Source organism: Aquila chrysaetos, chromosome 7, assembly GCF_900496995.4.
Source record: "Aquila chrysaetos chrysaetos chromosome 7, bAquChr1.4, whole genome shotgun sequence".
In the NCBI taxonomy this organism is placed as follows: domain Eukaryota; kingdom Metazoa; phylum Chordata; class Aves; order Accipitriformes; family Accipitridae; genus Aquila; species Aquila chrysaetos.
The window spans coordinates 17,754,632-17,780,000 of NC_044010.1; the positions used below are offsets into that span (position 1 = coordinate 17,754,632).

The 25,369-nt window shown below is 36.2% G+C and overlaps 1 protein-coding gene across 6 annotated transcripts in view; it reads right to left on the reverse strand.

Annotated features, from left to right (window-relative positions):
- Positions 1-25,369, reverse strand: part of CADM2 (cell adhesion molecule 2) — a 699,058-nt gene that overhangs the window by 59,926 nt on the left and 613,763 nt on the right. For all 6 annotated transcript variants that reach the window (XM_030020124.2, XM_030020125.2, XM_030020127.2 and 3 more), the window contains one exon: positions 12,491-12,669. In XM_030020124.2, the coding sequence (XP_029875984.1) occupies positions 12,491-12,669 (179 nt within the window). The remainder of the gene's footprint in view (positions 1-12,490; positions 12,670-25,369) is intronic.

Sequence of the window (25,369 nt, forward strand, 5' to 3'; positions counted from 1 at the left end):
CTGAGATGCTGGGACACGCTCCAATTTCATTGTCCATCAGACTCATTGTTTGTCACCAGTCTAGCCATTTCAAAAGCTCACCATTCTTGCTCTCAGTGAAGTAGAAGAATAAAAGTTGACATAATGTAGTATCTCACAATACATTTACCTATTGCTGTTCAGTTTTGGTGGGGCAGATTATACGAATTGCAACATTTGTACTGTAGAAAACAAATAGGTTGTAATGCATTATTTCTTAATTTCTAATTGTGCTAAAAACAGGTGATATGCAGAAAACATAAAAGGATAAATTTGATAAGATTGGATAAACTTGACCTGACGATTAGATATTGAAGGTTATCTTAGTACAAGGAAAATCTAAATTCTCAAGTAGGCAAATTCTTGAATACTGAAGAATCTGTTTTCGAGTGCTCTAAGTTTTACTTTATTAATCGTTATTACTGCAAGATGTACCTCTAAGGACAAATCAAAACAAGTATTCAACAGAAAGATTAATCTTCCATGTTCAATACATACTTCAAATTACTCCAAAACTATACTGTAAGACCTATTTTTTCCCAAAGTTACTGTAAGTTTTGTCAATAGTTAAAAAAAAGTCCTTTCCCATTTAATAGTAGTAATACTAATAAAGCCTATTATTTTAAGCAAGTTATTCTATCTTGTATAAAAGCCCATCTTTCTAATTAAAGTAGTTACAAATACTGCACTGAGCAAATCACTGAAGTTTATGCAACTTGCCTGAAAGAAATTAAGTAAAATTTGCAGAGCATGCAATAGGCTAAGAAAAAGAATTTTGTAATTCAGCATTTTAAATAAAAAGATAAAGTTTTAGAGCACTGTTTGAGACTGCAGCCTCAAACGAAGAAGCTTTACTTATAAAAAGCTATCTACACGTCTTGATTTTGTTCACAACTTTACATTAACAAATATATATGCAGTAAAGAATGGATTTCTGCCTTGAGGTTTTGAAAGATCATTATTTAGACAGTACAGACCAAATGTTAGGGAAAAGGAGGTAGCATTATTCCCATTTCACAGCTGGGGAAATGAACACAGAAGAATTAAGCAGAATGTCTTATATTTTACATACTTCTGAGCCTGACAGGGGAGTTCAGAACAGATCTCCTGAGTCCCATTTTAATCCACTACTAAAAAACCAAACCAATCAAAAACACAGAAGAAAACAAAATCTCTTAAAATTGTATTTAAAAAAGCAGTTGTCCTTATACCTGAAGTGCCAATTTCACTGCATTCAAGAAAAAACAGTACCACAAAAGCCACCAAACATCTTGTATGAATAAAGCCAGCATGATTTGCCCCAGAAGCGCAGCATTCTATCATTATTAATACGGTGTTCTAGGCCCATTGCCACTGCTTAAAAATCACATTAAGGCTGTGATGTTCATTTTTATTCTTTTTAAGTAAACAGACAAGTCATATTTCCTTGTTTGTCCAAGCCATAAAATAGGAGTATTCAAAATTAAATGAAATAAAGTACCAGCAGCTGGCCCTTGAAAACCTATAAGGAAAAGCTAATGTACAATACAAATTCAGACACCAGCAGCCTTCAGCAAAGATGACAGCTTTCTCAGAATGACACTTCACTCCTGTGCAAAAAATGTCAAAAATTTCCCTATTAAGGATACAAGTGTTGAAACTAAATGGAGCTAAACAGATTGCTGATCTCTATTTTATTATGGTTGCTACTTTCATTTCTCTGAGAAATTCAGGACAAATCACTGAAATTGCTGAAACAACTCAAAACTCACTGCAATAATTTTAAGGTTAGTAAAAAGAGATAACATAGAATGTTATTTATTTTAAATTACTTTATTTCAAAATAAACTCAAAGGGGTCCAACACTAATCTGAAATACTTTGTCACAGTGGGATAGCTGTATCGCATTGAAAATCACCTTGAGCAAGTTAATGGCATCTTTGCAACCTAAAACATAGCTTATTGCACTTCTTTGCACTGTCTTTGACTAATACACTTAATTCTCACATTTTTATTACCATAATACATTACCTGAGAAAACAAGGCCCTATCTTTCTAGCTGTCAATCTTTTATGCTCTGTCTTTTTTTGCTCAAAAGAGTCCTATACATGTAGTTGAATTGCCCCCGTGACTCTTTGGCTTTGTATAACACACTGCTATGAATGGTGGGACACATGCAATATAGTCAAGACTTAATTTTATTAAAATTATCCGGTTTCCCTTCAGGCAGGCAGACATTTGGTACCTTAACTACTAAGCCACCAAACAGGACAGTTCACCAATGGAATATCGCAGTATTTGTTATAAAGAATGCTTGGTCATATCTGCTAATTTATTTTAAACAGAATGATATACAAAGCAGTGCAAAGAGATTTTAGTTCCTGCTTGTGAATGATGAAAGCCATCCAGAGCTCTCCTCAATCAAGCAGCAAACTAGCACTTCAACATGTCAGCCTCCTTCAACTCCTCCCTGCCTCCTACCAATCAAAGATTAGGAAACCTGCAGAAAATATAAAACACAGAAACCACAGAGGGAAAAGCAAATCCACTAGCGCAATGACCCACAGCGATATCTAAAGAATAAAACACTTCACCCACTCCTACAGTTTTACCCTGTCAAACTTTTTTTCTGTCCTTCCTCCTCTCCTTTGGTTCGTTTTTTTCTTCACTTGCCATGAGGATTAATATGGGTAGTTTCAGCTGAAAGATATACCCTCCTCAGGCATGAGGTTACCAAGCAAAAGCAATTTTTTTCTTGAAGTGAGTATCTGGGGAGTAAACAAACTGTGTGGATACCAGTGAAGGAAAAGTAAAGGAAATGCATGTCCAAGTATCAAGAAGATAAAGAAAAAAGAAATGAAAACTTTAATTCTTCTGTCTTCAGGCCTTCTAACAAAAGAAAAGTAATCCTGACTGAAAATTGTTTGAACCACTCTTCTAACAAATGACACATCACCTTACAGCATGACATGAACTCCATCTGTCGTAGCAGATATCTGGACACCTGTTCACAGGCACCTGCGAGGTAAGTTTCTTCAAAAGGGGTTAGAGCTTTCTTAGTGCTAGTGAGGGAAACACAGCCTTGTGAAAGAAATCAGGGTGTTGTGGGACATCCCCATATGGCACTGGCCATTCCAACCAACTTTATCAACTTTGGTAGATCCATAGTCATACTTGCTAGCAACGGTTTTCGTGTTTTGGTTTTTGATTTTTTTTTTTTTTTCTCCCTGCAACTTGAGAATGGTTTTGAGATATACCTTTATTATCCCCCTGGCTAGTTTTTGCTGTTTCTTCCCCTTTCCATGGGAATCATACAGAAAGATCAATGCAATGAGCTTTCTTGAAAGCTGTCAAAATAGTTCTGAATCCTTGAGACAAAGCCAAAGTGATTCACAGGAAGACATAGCTAGACAGGAAGATCCAATGCAGAAAGGTTATGATATGATTTAGGAAAAATAATTTTACTTTAATTACAAAGCAAAGAGAATTTTGTTATATTGTGTCAAGAATTCAAGCAGTAAGAGCTAGAAAAAATAGTTTGTGACTGCAGCTTAAAGGTTTTCCTTCTGGAGGAGGGGCTAAAGACACTTTGGGTCCCACCACAAATTTAGACTGAACCTATGCTGAGGAAAGATGTTATGAAGATTTTTAAATTTTGTTCAGAGAAATTTCAAATTTTTGTCAGTTTGATCTGGTTTTTGGTTGGAAGAATACTGAAAACAAAGGGGGAATAAAACCTTATTTGCTGTAAATAAAATACTAATAGAATACTGTAAGAACTATTTTATTGACTATTTTTTCCTTTATACAATATACAAATGCAGGCCAAGATAAAATCCAGAAAAAGTTCACAAGTCATCAATCATTAAAATTACAAATAGCAAAAATAGAATAATCAGAACTAACAATTATTAACATCAAATTATGGGTTGGAAATATTAATGGTTTGAGATGAGCTAATTTCTAAGTGTCTACTTCTCTCTGAGTCTCTATGCTCATCATCACATGTGATCAGAGACCTTAGATATAGAACTTCTCAAAGCTCTCTAAGAAAAATGTGTAATTTTTACAGAAGCTTGCCCTACCCCTCTCAGACTCAGGATGCTGTTTGCAATCTCCCCAAAGCATTTATATCTATCTCCATTTGCTCAGAACCAATGACTTGTGCTATCTTCCCAAGGTTTGTAATCTCAGCTGGAACAGAACATGGTACTGATCACCAGGCTAGCATCACCAGTTGACATTTTAAGCAATATCACTGCATAGCGTATCATTTTCCTTTCTTGAATTGAGTGAAAAACTGAGCAACCTAGTCTCAAAAGAAAGTTACAGAAGCACCATATGAGAAAGATAGAGACAGGACACCCTTATCTGCATTTCACGTAGCACCTAATGGTGCAGGAAAGATTTCAATTTAGAAAATTACTAAGTCACTTTAATAATTTCTTTATGGTTTGAGATGGTGAATAGTAAAAGATCTAGATGGAAACAGAAGATCATTAGGAACTCTTAGACTATAACTTTGTCATCAGTCTCCAGTGAAATATTCTCTTAACAGTTATATTTTCTTCATGAAGATTGCATATGATGTTCATAGACATGGTAATTTTACATCCCAACCCCTCCAACAGAAAAGCTCGATTGAAGTAAAGTTCAAGAATGTTAGCAGTATAAGCAATAGCAAAGCTTGAAGTCCAGAATAATTAGAGAGAAAGCTGTGCTACTACAGCAAATCAGTGATAATAAATTCAACAGCACTATTTTAGAAATACATGTCACTTAGGATCAGTTAAAACAGTTGTTTTCAAAAGAGCAACAGCAATATATCTAGTATATCTAGTTCAAGATAACTTTATTGTAGATGCTGTACCCATATACAAGCATCAAAAATATTAACTTTATGCATTTATTGTGCACGGAGAAAAAAACTCATTATAAATCAAAACTAACATGCAATCTTTTCCTTTTCAGAAATCACAAAGGGAATCCAAATCAAGAATTATCACATTAGCCAATTATATATGTACATAGAAAATTAAATATTTTCAAGTGTTCTGTGTTATTAAAGACATTACCTAAAGTTACAGGTTTTTAGAATAAGAACAAATTCTATTCAGATAGGAATGAGCTACACATGTTAGAATATGTTTTTAAAGGTTGGACCTGGAGAAAGATTTGCTGCATCCACCAGAAGAGAAAAAAAATAATAATAAAAAAATAAAGCCAGGACAAATTCAGATTTAATTCAACCAAAATACCATGAATTCAATAATTTCAATGAGTACTCCAGTATGGAAAAAAAATAATTAAAATCTTCCATATGTCATCTAACAAAATCACTTTATTTTAAAAGTTTTCTATTATCAAAACCAGTATTTTAATGTAAATTTTAATGTAATTTTTAATGTAAAAATGTAGACGTGTCAAACAGATTTCCCAAAAGTGTTAGTGTGGTTTAGAATGTTATTTTCTTGACCTTTCCAAAATAATTTTGTGTTTATCTGAAAAAAAAAAAAAAAATCTTCTTTTTCTAAAGTCACTATAAATGAAGAAATATCAGTTCACACATCTCAACTATAGACCCCACCATTCAGGTATTTATCAACAAAAAGCAATTTCAAACTAGCTGCCTTGCCAGTGTGCAGGGATAATAGCTGGACAATTCATCCATAAAATTAAGCCAACAATTCCACCATAAGTTTCTTGACAGACTTCTCATAGCAGAAAATGTCAACTAAACATTGTTCTTCTTTAGTCCAATAAGAAAAGTTATATTACACAACAATTTCTTAATTCATCTGTTTGTGCAGCATTCGTCTGCATTGTGCTGTAAGGTCTCGGCCACCTCTTTTAGCATAACCGAGAGTCCTCTGGAGAAGTTAACTTTAATATTATGATAAAGATTTAATACCTTAATGTCACTTCAGGATGTTGATGTAGATGCAAAATCAAAATATTTCAACACAATTTGAAGGGCTATGCTTTGCAGAATAACACATGAATGAAATTCTCTGTGTGTTTATAATGCTACCTTTAACATAGGGTTATAATGAGTTACTTTCTCAGGCCTGCCACAGTGAAACCTCACTCCTGCACACCTCAGCTTTTGCAAGAAAACCATCCAGCTGCTGTGGATTTCAAAAGATATGAAGATGTAAAAAAAAAAAAAGATCTCTTCCTGGATAAGTTACTAGACCTCTGTTTGTTTGTGTGTGTGTGTGTGTGTGTGTGTGTATGCATGCATGCATGCATAGTGGGGAAGGGGAAAAGAGAAAAAGAAAAGAAGAGATGGTTTTGGGGGAAGGAAGGCTTTTGAGAAGGAGAAAGTCTTCAAGAGCATTCTTTTTTTTATTTATTTTTCAGCTGAAAGCTCAGGCTCCTCTGCCTGTGAGTTGTCTTCTGTACTTTTTGATGTTATTTTTACTTTTATAAGATGGGAATAGGAGAGACTTTTCACCTCTGTTTTAAGGACTCAAAACTGAGACACCCTCTTTCTTTTAATTCAAACACAGATATAAAAAAAACCCTCAAAACTGAAAAGCATAGGTATTCACATGCACTGAATTTCAAATGAAATCCTAAGCAGTCTTCTGAGCCTCATATTCTTGATATGCCTTGATTGCTGTAAGGGCAAGTTTTTGTTTTTTTTTTACTAAAAACACCCTCTATTGTAGCTGTACATGTTATTATTGTTCCATTACAGCACAGGTCTGCTCAATTCTCTTTTCGCAAAGTCCAAGCTTTGTTCACTCAAAAGGGTAGGATTTTCCCATAGGCAAAGAAAGCCTTTTCTCTGAGATGTGTCTGTAAATGAGACGTTTCAACTCAGGAACTATAAAGAAGGAAACTTTAGAATTGTCCAGCTACCTCAATGTCCAGGGTCTTAACATCAAAATAGAGGGCAACTAGATTACTGATGAGTGTGCTGCTCCACATGGATTCTGCTTCCTTTCTTTCCTACCCCCCCACCCCCTTCAGTGAATATTTTTTATGTGTTTTTTGATATATGTTTATGAGGATAAGTTGTCCAAAAAGAGTGCACAAGATTTATCAGAGGCCTGTAGTGAATATATTTGCAAACCAGGAGATCTATTGCCTATCCAATAAGCTCAGTTTTCAAAGAAAACAGAAAAAAATCTCACCTCCTCAGTTTTATTTCAAATTATGGTTCTACTCAGTTTTTACTTTCAAAGAATGAGAGATGTGCACAAGTGAGTTACAGAAATAAAGGAAGGAGAGGGGCCCCTATGAGAACATCACAATAGAAATGAAACATAATAAAAAATGTGATAGTGGGCAAATGAACAGACAAAGATAAAGGAATCTAGAACAGATAAAGGTAATGGAGTTTGTCTCATTTCAGATGTGTTTTGGATTCCAGAGTTTCTACTAATTTAAAAAGAAACTTGCATAGAAGTAAAAGTGCACGGTGCTGGAATTATGGGTGGCCACAGAAGGTGAATCTCTATAAATCTATTTGGAGGCACAAGTTAATAAACTAAGGTGTTTTGTGCAAGTTTGGCATAGTGCTGCTCGAGATATGGAAAACAGTCAATCACACATATTACTACTAGACCAAAAATTAAGAAAAAGGTGAAAAAGAGACTGTGAAAGAAGGACAGTAGATAAAAGGGACAGGAATCCAGGAAACGCAGAGCCTAAGATCATCATTGGTGAGAAATTGAGAGAGAGGTGGAAATATTTGAAAATCTATTGAAGGGAAGCAGCATGAAAATAAAAGTGATTTTAACTGCATACTTACAGCACAAACAGCAAAAGAGGCCAAATAGATTGGAAAGTTGGGAAGTGAAGAGATCAAGCAGCAGGCTTAAACAAACAGAAGAGAATACTTTTCCCTCAAAGCACATAATTCAATTCAGAAACTTGTTGCCACAGGTTATTGTGAAAGCTAACATGATAAATGTTCTGAAATGGCACTGGCCAAGCAAGTGGAAGATACATTATAGTTGAAAGGAAAGGTGCAGTGGGACCTTTGGTCTTACATACACATTGTAGGAGATCTTCTGTTTGAAAGTACATTTCAAAATATTAACAAGGATGTAACTTGGTCTTTCAGTTGCCTTTATTTGCAAAAAAATAGCTTGCCCAAGAAAAAAATACAACATAATTGAGAGGCTGAAGTCAAGGGAATATGTTATGCCACTTTTTATTCTCCAGAGGTGCTGACTTACTGGCTCAATCACTTTCTACTGTATGTATAATTGTGGCAGTAAGAACCACCTTGACCACCCACAGCTGCTGATTAATGTTAATTTCCATATTGCTTTGACAGATAATTGGTACACAAAACATTATAGCTCTGAATATTTCAATTAATTGAATGTGTGTCTTTAGATTGGCAAATCAGGATATTTCACCAATGTACTTTATTTCAAATAGGTCTGCAAATTATCAAATGTTGCTGATTCCATTAAGATTTCCCAATGACGTGGACTTCTGTTACCTACTCAATGTGATGTTGAACTAAGTCTTCAGCAGTGACATCCAAAGGTTATGAACTACTGCTACATACATAACAACTGTGTCTTCAGTTTGATTATGATGGACCACCTCCTTGCTCAACTCCAGCTAAATCAATGCAGTTATTACCTAAGTTTTGCAATTAGAATCTATGTTTTTGGGTTGAGCATCATGAGTTCGACAGTTAGCTCTGTTTACTGATGATTAATGACTAGTATTTGGACAACAGTATACAAAAATTCTTAATAAATTGGAAGAGAGTGAAAATTGCCTGGGACCCATTACCAAAGAAAGGGTGTAATATATCTAGCCAGAACGTGCACTTCTAAAGCACTAAGCTCACCAATTAGAATACAGAAATGACAACAGCTACAGGCATTAAAGCTTGTGCCTTTGTTACTGCATGAGACGAATGTTTGAGCAAACTACGTCTTGCCTTTGTACTGCTGCCTATAAACTCTGACTTTGTGCCCACCTTCCTACTTCATGAAGTGTTTTCTTGACATTTATTATTAATAATAAAAGTTAAGAAAAATGAAAGTAGCAGCCGTATTGATTCAGCAAAGCAGCATGAGCATATTTAATAGCCCATGCCTTTTATCTGATTCAAATATATTCAATTTCTCTGAAGTCTGATTTCTTTAATTATAGTACAAATCTAAAAAGACTTTTTATGTTATCAGATCCTAATTATATTAGACAGACTGCCATTCATTTGCTTATAGCAATATTTATTTCCACTGCCATCACTAAACATCAAAACAGTATTACCTCATCATCATTTACAGTGGAAAAACTACTACTTTTCTGTACAATTTTGTGTCTAGGTTGGTCCAGTTAAACGCATGAAACACTTTTTGCTTGGTTTGTATAATTAATATTTAGAAATACTTTGCTTACCCTTAATCTCTAATTATGATAAACTATACCTTCCTTTTTTAGGCAAGCTTCTCTCTACGCTAAACCTGTCTAAATCGCCTCTGAGTTAGGAAGATAACTTCAGAAATTGAGAGAATTGGTAGATTGAGTCTCACTGAGAGGGGATTTCATAGAGGAAAAAAGGGATAGAAGCCAGATGAAACTTTTGCAACGTTAATAAACAGAAAGACAGAAAATCTGTTGAAGTAGAAGTGAAAAAAGGAAAAAATGTAGAGGAAATCACAGTATGGATAAGAAAAGCAAAGCGGTGAATCAGGTTACACTCTCCTGCCTCTGCAGAGGATACCTTCCATTGATGTCCTCTGCCTTCTTACACAAGCTCGCCTGGAAAAACTGAATCAGCCATAGTATCTCTCTAAACCTGGGCCTGTGATTACCATTCTTTCTCTCCATCACTGCAACTCCTCTGGGCTCTAGAGGTTCCTAGAAAAACTACTAGTTGTTTAACAACTGTGGAGCTGGACTTCCAGATGCTCCATTAAGGCAGTGGCTACTAGCACTCAGGGCACTTATGCCTTACTCCTTACAGATCTGGTAGGTCATTTTACCTAGACCTTACTTCCTTGACCTGCAATTTAAAAGAATCTCTTGTGAAGAGATTCTCTCCTCATGCGGATTCCTCCCCTCTCCTCTCCTGCATCTTTCTGAACGTACCTCCCCTTATGTTAAATCTGGCGTGTACTTGTATTAGAAACCTAACATTCAAGGTAAGAAAGCATACTTACATGATAAATCAGCTCTAACAAAGGAGTAGGACAAAAAAATTACGTGAACACATTAGGCACAGGGGAAGGGATGAGAAATCAAAGGATGCTCCCAGATATATTTAGGAAGATATAGGAAAAAAAAATATATCCTCTATTAAGTGGAAGAATGCATCTCAGAAAATGATAAAAAGTAGGTTTGCTAGCCCCCAGAGAGAGGGAGAGAGAAAGAGAGAGAGAATATTGTATAATTTTGGGAGGATTATGTTTCACTAGAGACATTCATGAATGTAATGAGCTAAAGAAGGGGTAAGACACTGCTTAAATTGATCTATACAACTGATTGTGCTACACTTGATAAAATAATTGTGTCAGTCTTTTCTGTACTTAAACTTAACAACTCTGAAATGCAGTAAGTTGCTAAGCACTAAACATCATCACATACTCTGTCACACTATTCTCATTGTTTCAGAAACCTCGTAACCACCTGACATTTACCTTCTCGGGTTCTAACACTGGAATTGCAGAAATGCAATTAGGAAAACTCCGGTACTCATAACAGAAAAGGTCAGCAATGTGCCAGGTAAACCTGATAACATGCCTAATGTGCTGCCAAACATAACAGAATGCCTTCCTGATAATGAATGATTTTACAGACTGACATGAAGTTGTTGCAAGATAATCAGATCAACAGGGGGCATGCCACTATGCGAAAGACACACAGGAGATTGTGAAATAATCTCTGATAGAGGTATATTGCAAAGTCACCACTGATGGAAAAATCTACCATTATAAAAGGCCATGTTTTCAGAAATAATAACATAAATAAATTGGGCAGAAAACACAAACGACAGAAGTTTCAACATTTGGTAAGCACAGGAGCCATTACCTCATCAAAGGCAGTGCACTTTGTGCCTGCAGCCAACAACCAATACACCACCACCTCTGGGATGTATAAGACATTTTTCCTTTTTCTTTTATTGTAGGAATCAATGTAAGTAGAGGTTAGAGGGTTTAGTTTTTCTGTTTGTCTTTAATACAGAAATACTCACGCAGCAGTACAGGCTCTGTGTTCCTCATGCAAAGACCTCCTCCTTACTTGTGCCACTAATCCTACATAAACTAATAGTGAACTTTAAGAAAAATGAAAAGTAATCTAAGTGATTCTTTTGATAAATGACATTTTATCAACAGTGCCAAAAAATAGCTCGTTACTGAAAGCTGAAAGTAGCACTTATTAGAAGTTTTCTGCCAAATACCTAAAGGCAGGTTAAACCTTTAGTGAAAAATGTTTTTGAAACCTTACAAACACCAAAGAAATGTATATTTGTTATACCTGAATTTAGCATGAGCAATTAAAATCTATATAGTTCGCATGTCTATTTACAGACTATGATTTGTATTAGATTGTTTCATTTTATTTAGTCATGGTTATAAGAAGTTGCATTTTTTAAAAAACTAGAGGAAAAAGTACTGTCATGAACTACAGTGGAGCTTTCGCCTCTATATTCACTTAGGTTAAAATTCAAATCACAGAACTCATAATCTTCCAGGAATTATCACATACATATCTGTGATAAGAGAACATTATGTTTTGACACTGCTAGATCCGTATTGCAAAGCTGTATTAAAGGCAAATGCTAACTTTTTATTACAGTTTCGCCTGTACCTGAGTTATATCCATCTATTTCATGATCAATGTAAAAGCCAGCTATTCTTTTCATGTGACATACATTGTTGCCTAATTAATTAAGGAAAACAAATCAACTATTATTCAATGTGAACATTCCTATCTTTTGATTTTATTAGAAGTATCATGAATTTAGAACATGATATATTTTTGAGTATTGACTGTAACGATAGGCCAGGTGATGATCAGCTAACTTGTATTAGCTGAATTTTCTCAGTAGCAGGCTATAACTTGTATGAAGAAAAGTATCTGATGTCCTGTCTTTGGTGGTCTATAAAAAAAACTAAACAAAAAAACTCAAGCAACCATCTGTCTGGTATTTCCATATTTCACTTCATATATTCATTTGTAACCAGCTTTATCTGAACAGCGTGTGCCTAATGCAAGTATTTATAAAACAGTACCAACATACTGCAAAACATTTTTACAGGTGCTTACTTTGCAAAAAGTTCACAACATAAGTGAATATATTTTGTTTAAACTGTATGAAGAGAGGCATGCCAATAAAAGGAAGTAAACACACACCCCACAACTAAACGATAGCATCAATGAAAGTGCATTTATACTTCCAGCTTTTTCTTGCCATTCTTTTGGTAATGATCGTAAGCAACTAATTGTATTTTCTTTAAATGCTACATATGCATAACATGCACCAAAAAACTAACAAGAACACACTTACCATGTACTATCAGGACATATTCTGTGCTGTTTCGGCCAATAGGATTTTTTGCTTCACATCGGTATGTGCCATTGTCTGTTTTGTTTAGGAAACTGATGCTTAGGACTCTGCCGTTAACAACCATTCTCTCTGGATCTGGTAGTTCTCCACCGTCCTTTGTCCACAGTACTGGTTCTGGCCTGTTGGATCCAAAGCAATGCATTTAATCAGATACATGAAGCATGTACATGCAACACACGTCAGAAACACTAGCATCAGAAACTTATGAATAGTAACCTGCCACCAAAGAATATTCAATGATCATTTAAGTTACTGGATAAAATGAACTGTCACTATTACAACCTCACCATCCTGCATGGGAACTACTAAAGAAAGTGAAAGAACAAGCAAGGAAAAGAACAGAAACAGAAATGGAAACAGAATGGTACTGGAATAGGCCAAGATCTTTCCTTAATTAAAAAATAGTTCTCGCAAGGTTTCAGGGCCCACAGAACAGCAAGATGCTTGGCAAGCTAAGTAGAAACAGCTTTCTGTTCGTGTGATGAGCAATATGGTCCCGTGTGGCTGACAGGCATCAGAAATCATGCAAACAGGCTGAGGTAGATATAAGTGGTTTTTAAATGGATTCTAAAATTATTTAGGCCATTCACATTCACAAGTGTACTTGCATGCCCTGAGTGTTTTTCCTGAACCAGGCATAACAGTCTCAAAGTGGCACATCTTACACATAATCTAAATTTGTTTCTGTTGCTGCATTGTGGCACAGCCCATCTGTTTTTCCACCCCTTCTGCATCCTTCCCTCAAATAATTGCTTGTTACGCATGTTATCACAAGCAATATAAGATTTGACTTAAAATCCTGGATTTCCTTCTTTTGTGAAACCTTTGCTCTTGTGACCCATGAACTCGCATCAAACAGGCCAAAGGCAAAGCACTGACAGCGATAACCCCCTAGGCAAGCTAAGGGCACCTCAGAGAAGGGAACTGACCATCTTGCAGATTCACATATACCTTCCCACTGGTAATACCTAACTCTTTCATAAAGACTCTCAAGAAACTCCACAGTTCATGAGATTTGCCTAACAGACAGCAGGATGTATTTATTACTGGTATGCAGTCTTTACTTACACGTAACAGGATCTACTTTCAAATTTACAGGAGAGATATCACCAAAAAGACAGGTCTGTGACTGGGAATGAAAGGCTGGCTTACTGAATCTTGACTGTCTCACAAACAGAGCATCTCAGGTCCTTCGATACTAGTCACTAATGCAAGACACATACAGCCCGGCGATTCACTGCTACGTTACTTGTATCTGGTAGCTTTATACACTATAACCCAAATAGCAATCCCTTTCTTTTAGGTACACAACTTTAGTAATTTCAGTCATAAGTAGTTCTAGATTTGCACATTTATTTGGTATGAGAATAGTACACTATATTTTCCTCTTGAAGTACACAGTTGTATGACTAAGTAATAAAACAAAACATAAAAAGCTGTTATAAAATCAGCAGATGGCAAATTACTCGCTAGTCTTACTCAAGAAATACTTAATTTCATTAATTTAAGCAGGTATTTAGAGCCTATTAAACATAATAAGTGTTAAGAATTAAACCTAAATACCTGAAGAGAGACATTTTGTCAAAATGTGGCCTCACGCACAGAAAAATAGTTCTAATGACTGCAATGACATGATTTTCTTTTAAGTTAGGCAAGAGATGTAAACAAAGTGAATTTTTCTGAAGTGCACTTACTGCTACATAATTTCTATTACTTTTTAAAGTAAAAATACTATAACTTATGTTTCTCTTGAAAGATAACAGATTTCTACACATTTTAGTAATATTTGGATGAAACCTTGTTAAACTGTTGTTGAACTTGTTACCTAGACTGGCTCTTCTCTGAAGTTATTATTTTTTTAGAAAATCATATACTCAGGGAAGAAAACAAGATTCACATAATTTTAAACAAAGGATTAAGAACTGTCGGTGTAATGGGCCTTATTTATACCTTACCGTAAATATGTCTTAATATTCTTCCTAAGTGCACTTTCAGGAACTGGTATCTAAATACACAACACACAATATACATGCTTTCTTTCTGCTTAATGTGGGCAGGGAATCTATATGTCCATGCTGTTGCAGAAACATTGCCTTACAGAGTTTACAATATTAAGGTGCGATTTGCTTTGATATGTTAAGGTGGAATTGTTCAATTTTCTAGCAAACTCCTCATTGTTCCCCATTTACCAGCTTACTGTGAATCTGTAATCCCAGGAGTGGAAACTCTGAAACATTTCTGCTACAGTGTGCACCGTTACCTTCATAAATGGCATGTTAAGGCAACTTCTGTGCAGTGGTAATTTACAGAACTTATTTTTTAAATTGAAATTAGATGGCACATTCCTAGGGGAAAACCCATAGGATAACAAATAAGTATGAAATGGAGCCTTAGAAATAAATTATTCAGGGCACTTTGTCACATTGTAATATACCAACTCAAGTCTTATACAGAGTGCTTAGCTATGGCTGCAAAATGATGGTGGCAGAAAGATTGCAACTTAGAGAGAGGCAGATCTACATACTCTGGGTGTGGGGGAAGCTGCTAATTAACAGTTAATATTAAGCCATCCTGTGCTGGCTTAGTGGCAGCAGCAGAGTAATTCCTGGGCAGCTGGCCCACAGTCAGCACACCATGGTGGCCAGGCACAGCTCTCACTCCATCTCACCACTCTCAGGGAGGATGGTGCCTAAAGCAGCAATTCTGTCACAGCCACAAAATTAAATTTTGCCTGCGCTGCTGGGAAGCTTTGAGACACTCTGGTCTAAACAATTCATTAGTTAGGCAGAATTGAGCTAAGAACATGAGACATGCTCCCAGGCTGGCATGCTGCTGTGGTCAGTGATAAAGGGAGCAGCTGTTTAAGGAAAGCATGTGAGTGTGGCCATTTTCTGTGGTCCATATCCCCTGTAGTCTGCCAGCATCCACAATCATTCTATGGGGGATGTTGGAGGGCACATCTCTTGTTCTCTTTTGTATCTTCTTAGTATTTAGACACGTTGCCTATGGATGTCTCTAATATCTTTCTGAACCTCCTTATACTGTCTGTCAACCCAGGCTCCTGTGGCAATGAATTCCGGAAGTTCCCTACCCGCTGTGCAAAAATGTATTTACTTTTATCTGTTTTAGACTGATCTCCTAGCAGTGGTAATGAATATTGCAGGATATGGTAAGTAACACTTCTGCATATTATAACCTTGTTATAAGTTATGATAGCTCTGTACTTAGTAGGCCTCTCTCTAGCCCTCTTTCTCTGTCTGAATTTAATACCTTTGGAGGTTATGGGGGGGGGGGGGGGGGGGCGGAATCACATGAAAAAGGGTAAAAGAACCATATATTTAGAGCATACTGGCTATTCCTTGACAATTGCTTTAGTATCTTCATAGTCCAAAGCACAAATGCAGCTGAAACACTGATGGGGAAGTTTTCCTTCTGTGACACAAGGCACAGAGAAGTGTGAATTCCCCATAGTTTATCCTATTGAAACATGTTCATGGGGGCAGATCCAGACAGAGGTTCTTTCTCTCACCCAACATTTTGAAAGGGTTCTGGCTCAGCTGGGGGATATTTAGGTTTGACATTCTAAAACACCCAGCAAATATGTACACTCCTAATATTGCACATTTTTCTCCATTGCATACATCTCCGATATTGCAGAATTTCAGCTTTTCTTCACATTCTAAAGAGTTACCATAATGCTATCTATTACTGTGTGGACTGGAACAAACAGGCTATCCCTGTGCCTTGCATTTGTGCTTACTTCAAACTGAATCACACTTACCAGTTTAATCCCCATTTTTCTCAGACAATCCTGAAAACATCTTTCTTGGAGCACAATAGCTGTAAAGTCAGAATGAGCACTGAGGCCACTAATGCAATTGCATGTTACTACCTTCACACATTTCATGGCACAAACAAGCTTACTGACCTGCTCTGTCCTAAGAGGAGTGTGCAGCCTGCTAGTACCAATGCAGTCACCCCAAAAACAAGTCTACCCTCCCTTTTTTTCCCCATCTTGGATGAGAGGTGCTTTTCTATATCACTGGTTTAATCCCTCCCATGTGGATGCGGTTAAGTGGAAATGAGCTGTGCTACCACTGAGACCCTTCACTGGGTTGAGGGAGGTAGCAGAGCTGAAGCACCAAGATGATGTTTTCTTCCCCAAAAGACAGCTCTGCTTCTGGCTTACCTATTCTAATTTGCTCACAGTGTGACATCTTGTAAAACAAAACCAAACAAAATAAGCATGCTGTACTAAAGAAATTCTTTCAAAGACACAGCTCAACTGTGACAGCCCGTGCTATTTCTTTGGCTAGTGTGTATTGCTTTTACTGATTTGGCTTTGCGTGCAGCTGCCCACAGTGGCACTATCAGGACTGTGTTAAACTGAAAGAAGCCAGAGATACTAATCACAAGCATACTAAAAATCCTTAATTATGACCAGTATCTTATCTGCCAGCCCCCCAAAAGAAATTTGAACTCTCTCTCTGCAGAACTGCTAAATGGGCTTAGATTTTGGTATAAGTTATGCTTAGTCCTAGTAGAAAGGCCCAGAAGCTTTGAGTAACTGACTTGCAAAAGGGAACTGGTTTTTTGGTATAAATAAATGATTTTGTTAACTGTCTTCATGTTAGCCTCAAAACTTGACACAAAAAGCAACAGATTTTGGTATTCTTTCCCAGTCAAACTGAAACGGGACTGCAATGAAGACATCAAAACACTGGTAACATGTTCCAGGATGATTCATGTTTTATACTGTGGAACAGGATTTTTCTTGCAAGTAACTTAAAAAAGAATTTGTAAATAAAGCAAAATTATTTTCTAATCCTGAGGCTAAGAAACATTTTCTCCCAAAATAAGTCAGAGAGAAAGGTAAGGGTAAACTGGAATGTGCTGGGAAAAAAAAATTTTAAAAACCACCGTCAGATTTGATTAGAAAAAAACACTTAGGCATAGACTTACCTTTTCAACAAGTGTTTATGTAACATGAAAGTCAACAGTTAAATTTAAGTCCATGTTAATATTTTTTAGAATCTAGGACTTTAAAGTTACACAGTAGTATTTTAAAACAAGTTTGTTAATTTTCCATCCCTTTCTCCATCCTTAACCAAAGGACTCTGATGTTTCAGCGCTTCCCTATAATCCTCATTTCTAGCGATATCTTTATGTCTAACCATTATACTTATCTTAACTTAGTCTTCATTTAAAAATGATACATAGATCTATTGTATCACCTCTTCTTTCTGAGCAAAGTGAATTTAAGCAATGCAATCCATTCTCACTTGAAACTTCTTGGCTCTATTCCTTTTCGTTGCCCTTTTCTGATTTTTGTGTACAGAAAGGTCATGTACAAAGTGTTCTTCGCGGAGACCTTAGTAAACAACACTCAGATAACTTACTGGCCCATAATACTAGCATAGGAAAACCTTTTAGTTTCCCTAAGATCACACTCAAAAAAACCCCAAAACAACAGCAAAAAACAGTGCCAGCTTTTTACATCCTCAGTCTTGCTGAGGATATTGTTGTCCATCTGGGTATCTAAGTATCCTGTCAAAATTTTGTAGCCAATGTGGGTAAAAATAAGAAAGATGGCAGAAGGATTTGTGGAACACTAACAAGACAAGTAAATTCATTATTTTGAGTATGGCCTCTTGAACAATGCCTTTTTCTTCTCCAACCAGGGGCACACTTGTATTCTCTGAAGTCCATAAAAACATAATCTAGTGGATATGCTGAAATGAGTAATGGAAAAGGTATCACCGAATTTATCAGAGCATTTTTTTGTTCAAGTCCTGTGCCATGTTAAAAGTCATCTAAGAGAATGATTGCTTCATTAATTTGAAACATATAGTTTCTCTGTATTGAGAATCTGGATTTTTAGCTTTGTCAGTTAATCATCCAGTTGAAAGTTTAAAACCTGAGGGAACTTCTTGTTTATATAAAGTCTCAGTCTGTGAGTCATATTGGGATGGACTGGTTTGGGAGCATTTCATCCATCAAAAACATCAATATCCACAGTCACTAGCCTTTCATAAGAGGCTTGGATAGATGGTTTTTATTTTATGAGATAAGAACTCTTTGGGATTTTGTAGTTCTGCAACGCTTGATTAACCTTCATAGAGTGTTTGTGTCCCCAGAAGAATTAGTCAAGAATATCCTAAGTACCTTTTATGAAGTTCTCTTTTTTTTCAGAAGGGATCTTTGAACTTCTGAATTGACTATTATATTTGTCTCTTCTTTTCTCTTATAAGCATCACAGCAGAAACAACATAGCCTAAGAATATTTATCATGCCCTATACCAGTGTTTTTAAAATGTTTACAAATTAAATTACCAACATATGGTAAAAATGAGGTGGCAACAAAATACAGATTTCCACTTTTTATATCATAAAATTTTGACAGGAATTCACAGCTATAAAGACAACAGGAACAACAAGAAATGTTGAAGATAGTTGCAGTGTATTATGCCTTTGAAAAAGCTGCTTAAATGATGAACTCAAAGAGGTGACAGGAATCTCAAACAGTGTTAGCATTCATCATTTAAAGAAAAAAAAAGAGAACACCAAAAAACAGAAAAAAAACCCCAAAAGATAGCAGAAAAGGGAAGAAAACAAAGAAACCAACCAACCAACCAAACAAACAAAACCCCATACACCTTCATCCCTTACCTTCTGTCCTGGATACAGATAAAGCCTTTCTTTTGTCCATCACAAATGCACTTGGGTGACAGGCCTCCCTGCCTGTAGCTTGCTTTGGATAAATCAGGCAGTCCTCTCACCTTCAGATTGGCTCACTGGATTACAGTTGCTAACCATGTTGATACGACAGACTAAATTTGCAGCTGAAAGTCCTCATCCCTCAGCAGCTTGTGACAGCAACTGATTGAAGTGACTGAGGGAGAGTCTTTTCAAAGCAAAGATATTTATTCTTTTACCCAAAGATACAAAGTATAGATTGCTAAGGGGTAAGAGAGTAATTATTCATATTTCCCCCTATCTACACTCTACGTGTAATGCTGCTGGTCTCTGTCTGGATAGCTTTTTCCCAATTGATCACCAACCCATTATAATGTTAACTTCTTTGAAAGTATTTACCTGTATTTTTTCCCCTTGCCTTCATGCATTTCTTGTGCCTCCCCACCCTTAAATATTTCCTTTATGTTAGTCATTTTCAGGAAGGCAAGGCAATATCAAATGAACATCCTGAAAAGTGCATAATCCATATATATATGTAGATATATATGAAGTTTCTTCCAGTATTATTCACAAGTTTAATATGGGAGGAAAAACAGGACACCAAATTGGTGTGCTCAGTGCTGTGGGTGATCCACTGTGTTCCCATGATCCACATCAGAAGTGAAAAAAATAGTTCAGAGAATTGTAATTCATTATCAGTAGTCACTGTGTGTGTGTTGGAGAAGCAGTGTTTTGTCAGCGTTTGTTTAGTTGTGCCAGCACTGCCAGCCCTTCAGCTTTGAAGGAAATGCAAAATCAGAGAGCTCACCAATGTGCAGTATGGCTGATGGGTCAATATCACAAAAAGCTTCGTTGTGATATTGTGCAATACATCAAAACTGAGGTCAAGTCAGCAGATTTTCTCAATAGTGGAATACATAGGAATCCATCACTGTAGTATGTGATAACACAGTTACTTAAGTGATTTCTTATGTCCCGAATACCAGAGCATGCAAATGGCCAACTCAGAATAAATGCAGTGAGACATGAAATCAAACTGCACGTAGTTGGTTGCTAACTCCATTTATTGCCCCAAGTACCTCTAACTATTCAGAGTCAGAAAAACACTTACCTAAAAATGCATCTTCTGTTTCTTTTATAAAGATTTCTAAGAACATACTATAATCATTCAGCTTACATGTTTTATTTTGCCAGTTTCAGCAGTGCTGCTCCTAATGCTATTCATTTCTTTCAAGGCTTTTATCTGAACATCTTATCTGCTCTCCTCTATCAGAAGGAATCTCCTTTTTGTCTTAGAGTTATTAAACTCACCTTGCAATGAAATTACCATTGCATGCCATAAAAATAACATGCTAAACTCTTACAAATATCACGTGTCTTAAAGAATGCAGACAAACTGTTTTGCCTTACATTTTTTAGTAAGTTCTGAAGGAGACCTCTGCTAAAAGTTCCTCTATGTGGTCATAATAAACTAGGAAAAAAAAAAATCTAAGCAAAACTGTCCTCTTGATCTGGAAGAGAAATATGGTCTATTTTGTATTTCTTAACTTTACTGATCATTTCCCCTCTGCCTGGCTTCCCTCCTCTCCTATTAGAAGATACTCAGTACATGGTTAGGCTTGACTGCCAAATGAGCAAGAAAGAAGACAGTTCTGGCTGCAGAGCCTCTACTTTCCTTACAGCCCCCTGTTATTTAAGCCAACACCATGAGCAGAGGTACCAGCAAATCCTGATCCACCTTTCCATTGTGACAGACAGCTAAATCTTGTTCTAATAATGGAAGGTTTGCAGAGATGCTCAGGAAGACAGCTTTTGTAATTGATATTAATAACTTCAAATCCAGATATAAATTTATTTGCTGAGTTGTACCCTATAAATTGAAAAGCTTATTTTTTTTTCCAATTAACATGAGAAACCCTATTATCTTCAATTTACATAAGAACTAGAAACCTTTTTGCAAAGTTCATAGCCTCTACAAATCACATGGATCTCCTGTAGAGTGAACAAATTCAGATTTTATGTCTTAAAGAGCTTCATTACTCTTAAATGGAAATTACCTATAAACTCCTGAACTATTGACAAAAGGTCTTAACTGTGTGCCAGTGCATAAAGATAGATCAGGATTGACAGGCATGAGCTATCACTTAAGGCTTACAGTTCATGCTGACTATTTAAATTATTCAGCCTGTGTTTTTAAGTAATCTTTCTATTTTCTACTTTTTTCTATCTTTCAGCAATTATCTTTTCTGCAAAACATTTTACTTTGATTATGCCATATTGAGAAACTGTTCCAAAAGGTATTGCACCACAGAGTATGCTTTATTTCCTGAGCCTAGAACTTCCATGTCACAGCACCTTAGATTATACATTAAAATATGAAAGTGCATTAAAATCCTAGCCATCCAAATCTAGTGTATGTTCTGTAGTGGAGCCTTTTCTTACTCATATGAACAATGATATTTTGTCCAGTACTACCCTAATGACTTGAGAGTACTGAAATGAGTAAACTCTGAGTGCGACTTTATAAGAATTCTTAAAAAAAGAACATTAAGTTTTCACTCGACATACTTCTTGTTAGTACTTAACAACAGACCACATGCAGAATACTTTCTGCTCTTGAAGTATTAAACTTGGAATTATATTTAAACCTACTTTGAGGATCAATATCACTAAGAGCAGAAGTCCTTTGGTTTATATGATAGTTGCCTGCTGCAGCTACCATTTTTATACTAACACAGAAGTGTAATACTTTATATCATTCCAATACATAAAACATATTTTCTAGTAGCAAGTTGCAGAGAAGGCAAATCTATGAAGTATTCTAAATATCCAGTCTTTTCAACGTAGTGTAGGTTCAGACATCTGTGTTTCAGGATAAGCTGTAGCAAAGTATTTTTAACTCTCATGGAAGTGCAAAATGTATTTCAGTTTTTATAGCTGTTTTAAGAATATTTAATTGCTTACTGATTGCCAGTCTTAATATGGTGCAATGAAATCTGTGAATGATTTCAGACTTCGTTTCCAAGTTTGTGCTCTAAAACAAGAAAATAAATCCAAATAATATTCTTCTAAGATATTCAAGTTTTACTACTTGTATATAAAAAAGAATTAAAAAATACTTCTATTTTTAATCTTTTGATGAACAATACTCTCATGTTTAAGTTTCATCATCAGAAATCCTTCATTTCTTCATTCCCGTTCTACGTTTAAACCAATTTATTGTGGTACTGATATTTTCCCAAGTATACATCCACTACTCTTCCAAGCCTGACACTTTCTCTATAGGCATACTTTTGGATTTTATCCAAAATTATTTTCAAATTTTTCTTTTTTTTTTTTTTGAGATCTGAACTCTTCAGATCACTTGTAAAATTTCCTACAGTCTTTAAGTGTTTTATTGTTGTTATTATTATTGGTATCCAACCAATTTGCTGATTTCTCTAATGGAACTTCATCAGATTAAGTGGTAGATCTTGTGGCTAATTCTTTTCAATAAACTAATATCTCATTGTCTTCACTAACATATTTTTTTTCTTCCTTTTTCCCCCTTGATATTTAAAACTGACCACAATTTTCCTTACACCTACTAGGCCCTGCCAATATTTTGATATGGCTGTACTTGTGGGTTGAGCTCTTCAATTCAAAATTGCTTTCTTTCTGAACAGTCAGAGTAATACCATAGAAATGGTTACACTTTACATTAGGTGTGTGTATGATGTATATACCCTGTATGTACACAATTTTTAGAAGGCTGCCAGTTTCCATTCCACAGCAGCTGTTATTCACACACTGATGGGACGCTGCCAGTAGGCTTTTTAGGCCAGTCTTAGAAAGGAAAAAAGAAAAAGGAGGTAAAAAAAAGGTGTTGCAGATCTGTGTCTTTCTTGCACTGGAGTGTGTGCTCCATCTTGCATATACACAAATGTTCACAGTGAAAAAAGAAGAGAAGAATCTTGTGCTTATACCCTCCACCTTCTTGAGACAAATTAAGATTAAAAACACTGCATGCTTTCTAAGGTGCTGTTGATTTTCTCCACCTTTTTCTTGGGCATCTGCCTCTGCTACTTCCTTAGTCAGAAAGTAGAAGCACTGCAGATGTGCTAATTTATTGAGCTTTCATAGCAGAGAACAATAAGTGCCTTCAGCTACCTGGTCTGTACAGTGCCCATTCTATAACCTCACCTTCTGGTTTTCCATTTTGCCCAAATCTCTCCCACATTCGTCATATACTCCATCTATTTTCAAACTTTTGGTGTCTTATTTCATCCTCCCTCTAATTTTTTGCTTTCTCTGAACCTGACCAACTTCCCAAACAACAGATTGGACATTTCTACTCTTTTATACTTTCTCAAGTCTTCAGATGTTTCTGCACTGGGCAGGCAATTACTCCCATGAAAGGCAAAATTTGCTGAACTACTTTATTTCTGCCTTCCATCAGTTATGAATGTAGAAACACAAAATGGAGAAGGGAGAAAGAGGCTGCCATATTTCCAAACTTTCAAGGCCAGACCATGACTTAGGGGCAAACAGGGAACTGAAGAATACAGGCACACCGATTACCATAAACAAAAAAGGTAAACCTCTTTAAATACACCATTAGAAGGTCAGGGAATAGGCACTGACTTCATGTTTTTCAGATTTATTCTAAAAGAGACCTGGATGTTTTAATGCATTTTTAGTACTTCAAATCAAAATGCCTAGTATTTTAGAACATTTTTAGTAGCCAGCTATTAACCACACTTTTTCATATGTATTTTAAAGTCTGAGGCTTAAAACATGTTAAGTTCAAAGAAAACACTATAACCTCTACAGCTTTCATAAAAAGTGCACTTTAAAATCTGCTGTCTGTAGAAAACAATGGTATGTATGGCTATACTGTTCATTTTGTGTTGCCAGTTTATAAATAATTTATATTTCTTTTAAATTTTAACCAGGAAAAAAAAAGTCCTCCACAGAAGTGTAACATCTCTTTCAAAAAGATTCCTGAGGCTAAAAAGGCAGAAGGAGAGGTGTAAGCTAGTACAGCAGCAGGAAAGAAAAAAATACATTAAAAAATCTTATGTCATAAATCCTGCCTTACTTTCTGGGGAATGGAGGCCTGGCAGAAGTGACCACCACCATCAGCTAACTCACCCTAGCTCAAGGACAAAGTACTAGGTAATACTTTGCAGGGAATATCTGTGGGTTGGCCTGGACTTGACCACAGATTAGATAAGGTGTTTTCCAATTTCTATGAAGTAGCAAACATGCTGCTTTTGTATCAGAAGTCTTATACTGAAGGCCTGATATGGACAGATTGCACAACGAGCTGTTCAGGTGGGTGCACAATGTATTATTATCTGCCATGCACTCATTTAACAACTCTTACAGGCAATGGATAAGATATCCCTAACGACATATCAATAATTAAGGGCAAGTGACAGCCTTGCTTTTAGGAGATTGTGCAAGAAAGTCAAGGGGGAGAGACCTTCTCTGTAAGGTGCATCTGCCTTATTGCTGCAGGCAGAGGGGGAAGGCAGACTTGGTAAGACTGCTACCTTATCCAGAGAATGTAAAGTCAGCAGAGCCCGAGCTTCAGACTGACAGCCCAGTAATCTCACACAGGGAAAGAACTGAGGTCCACTCAGGGCTACAGTGACATTATTCCAATCAGGGGAATGGGTAAAAGATGGAGAGACACAGTGATGCCCCGAAAGCTCCTTTTAAATTCTAGAGCTGGAAGTGCTCTGGATCAGTACTGGACCACATTGGTAATATATGCCCTTCCCCTGTTCTGCCTGGGATCGGTCCCATATATTGATGTGCAAATAAGAAAGACAAATCTCTTTCCTTTCAGCCTCACAAGCTAAGACCTACACTCTCAGGTAAGAGGAGGTGAGGGGGGGAAGTGCAGGGAAGAAGAGAAACTATATACAGATAAGTGAATATAAAGAATAATTGTCACGCCTTAAATATTTTATTGCTGTTCCTAGGGGCTTTTTCTTTTCTGTCAGAGTACAGCTGAGATGACGAATGGCATGTAAGAATTCCATTCACATGAAAAATCGTTGATTAAACATAGAAATCTTAATGGCCTGGTTTCACTATAATTCTATCGGTTTCTAATTATGTAGTCTGTGTTCA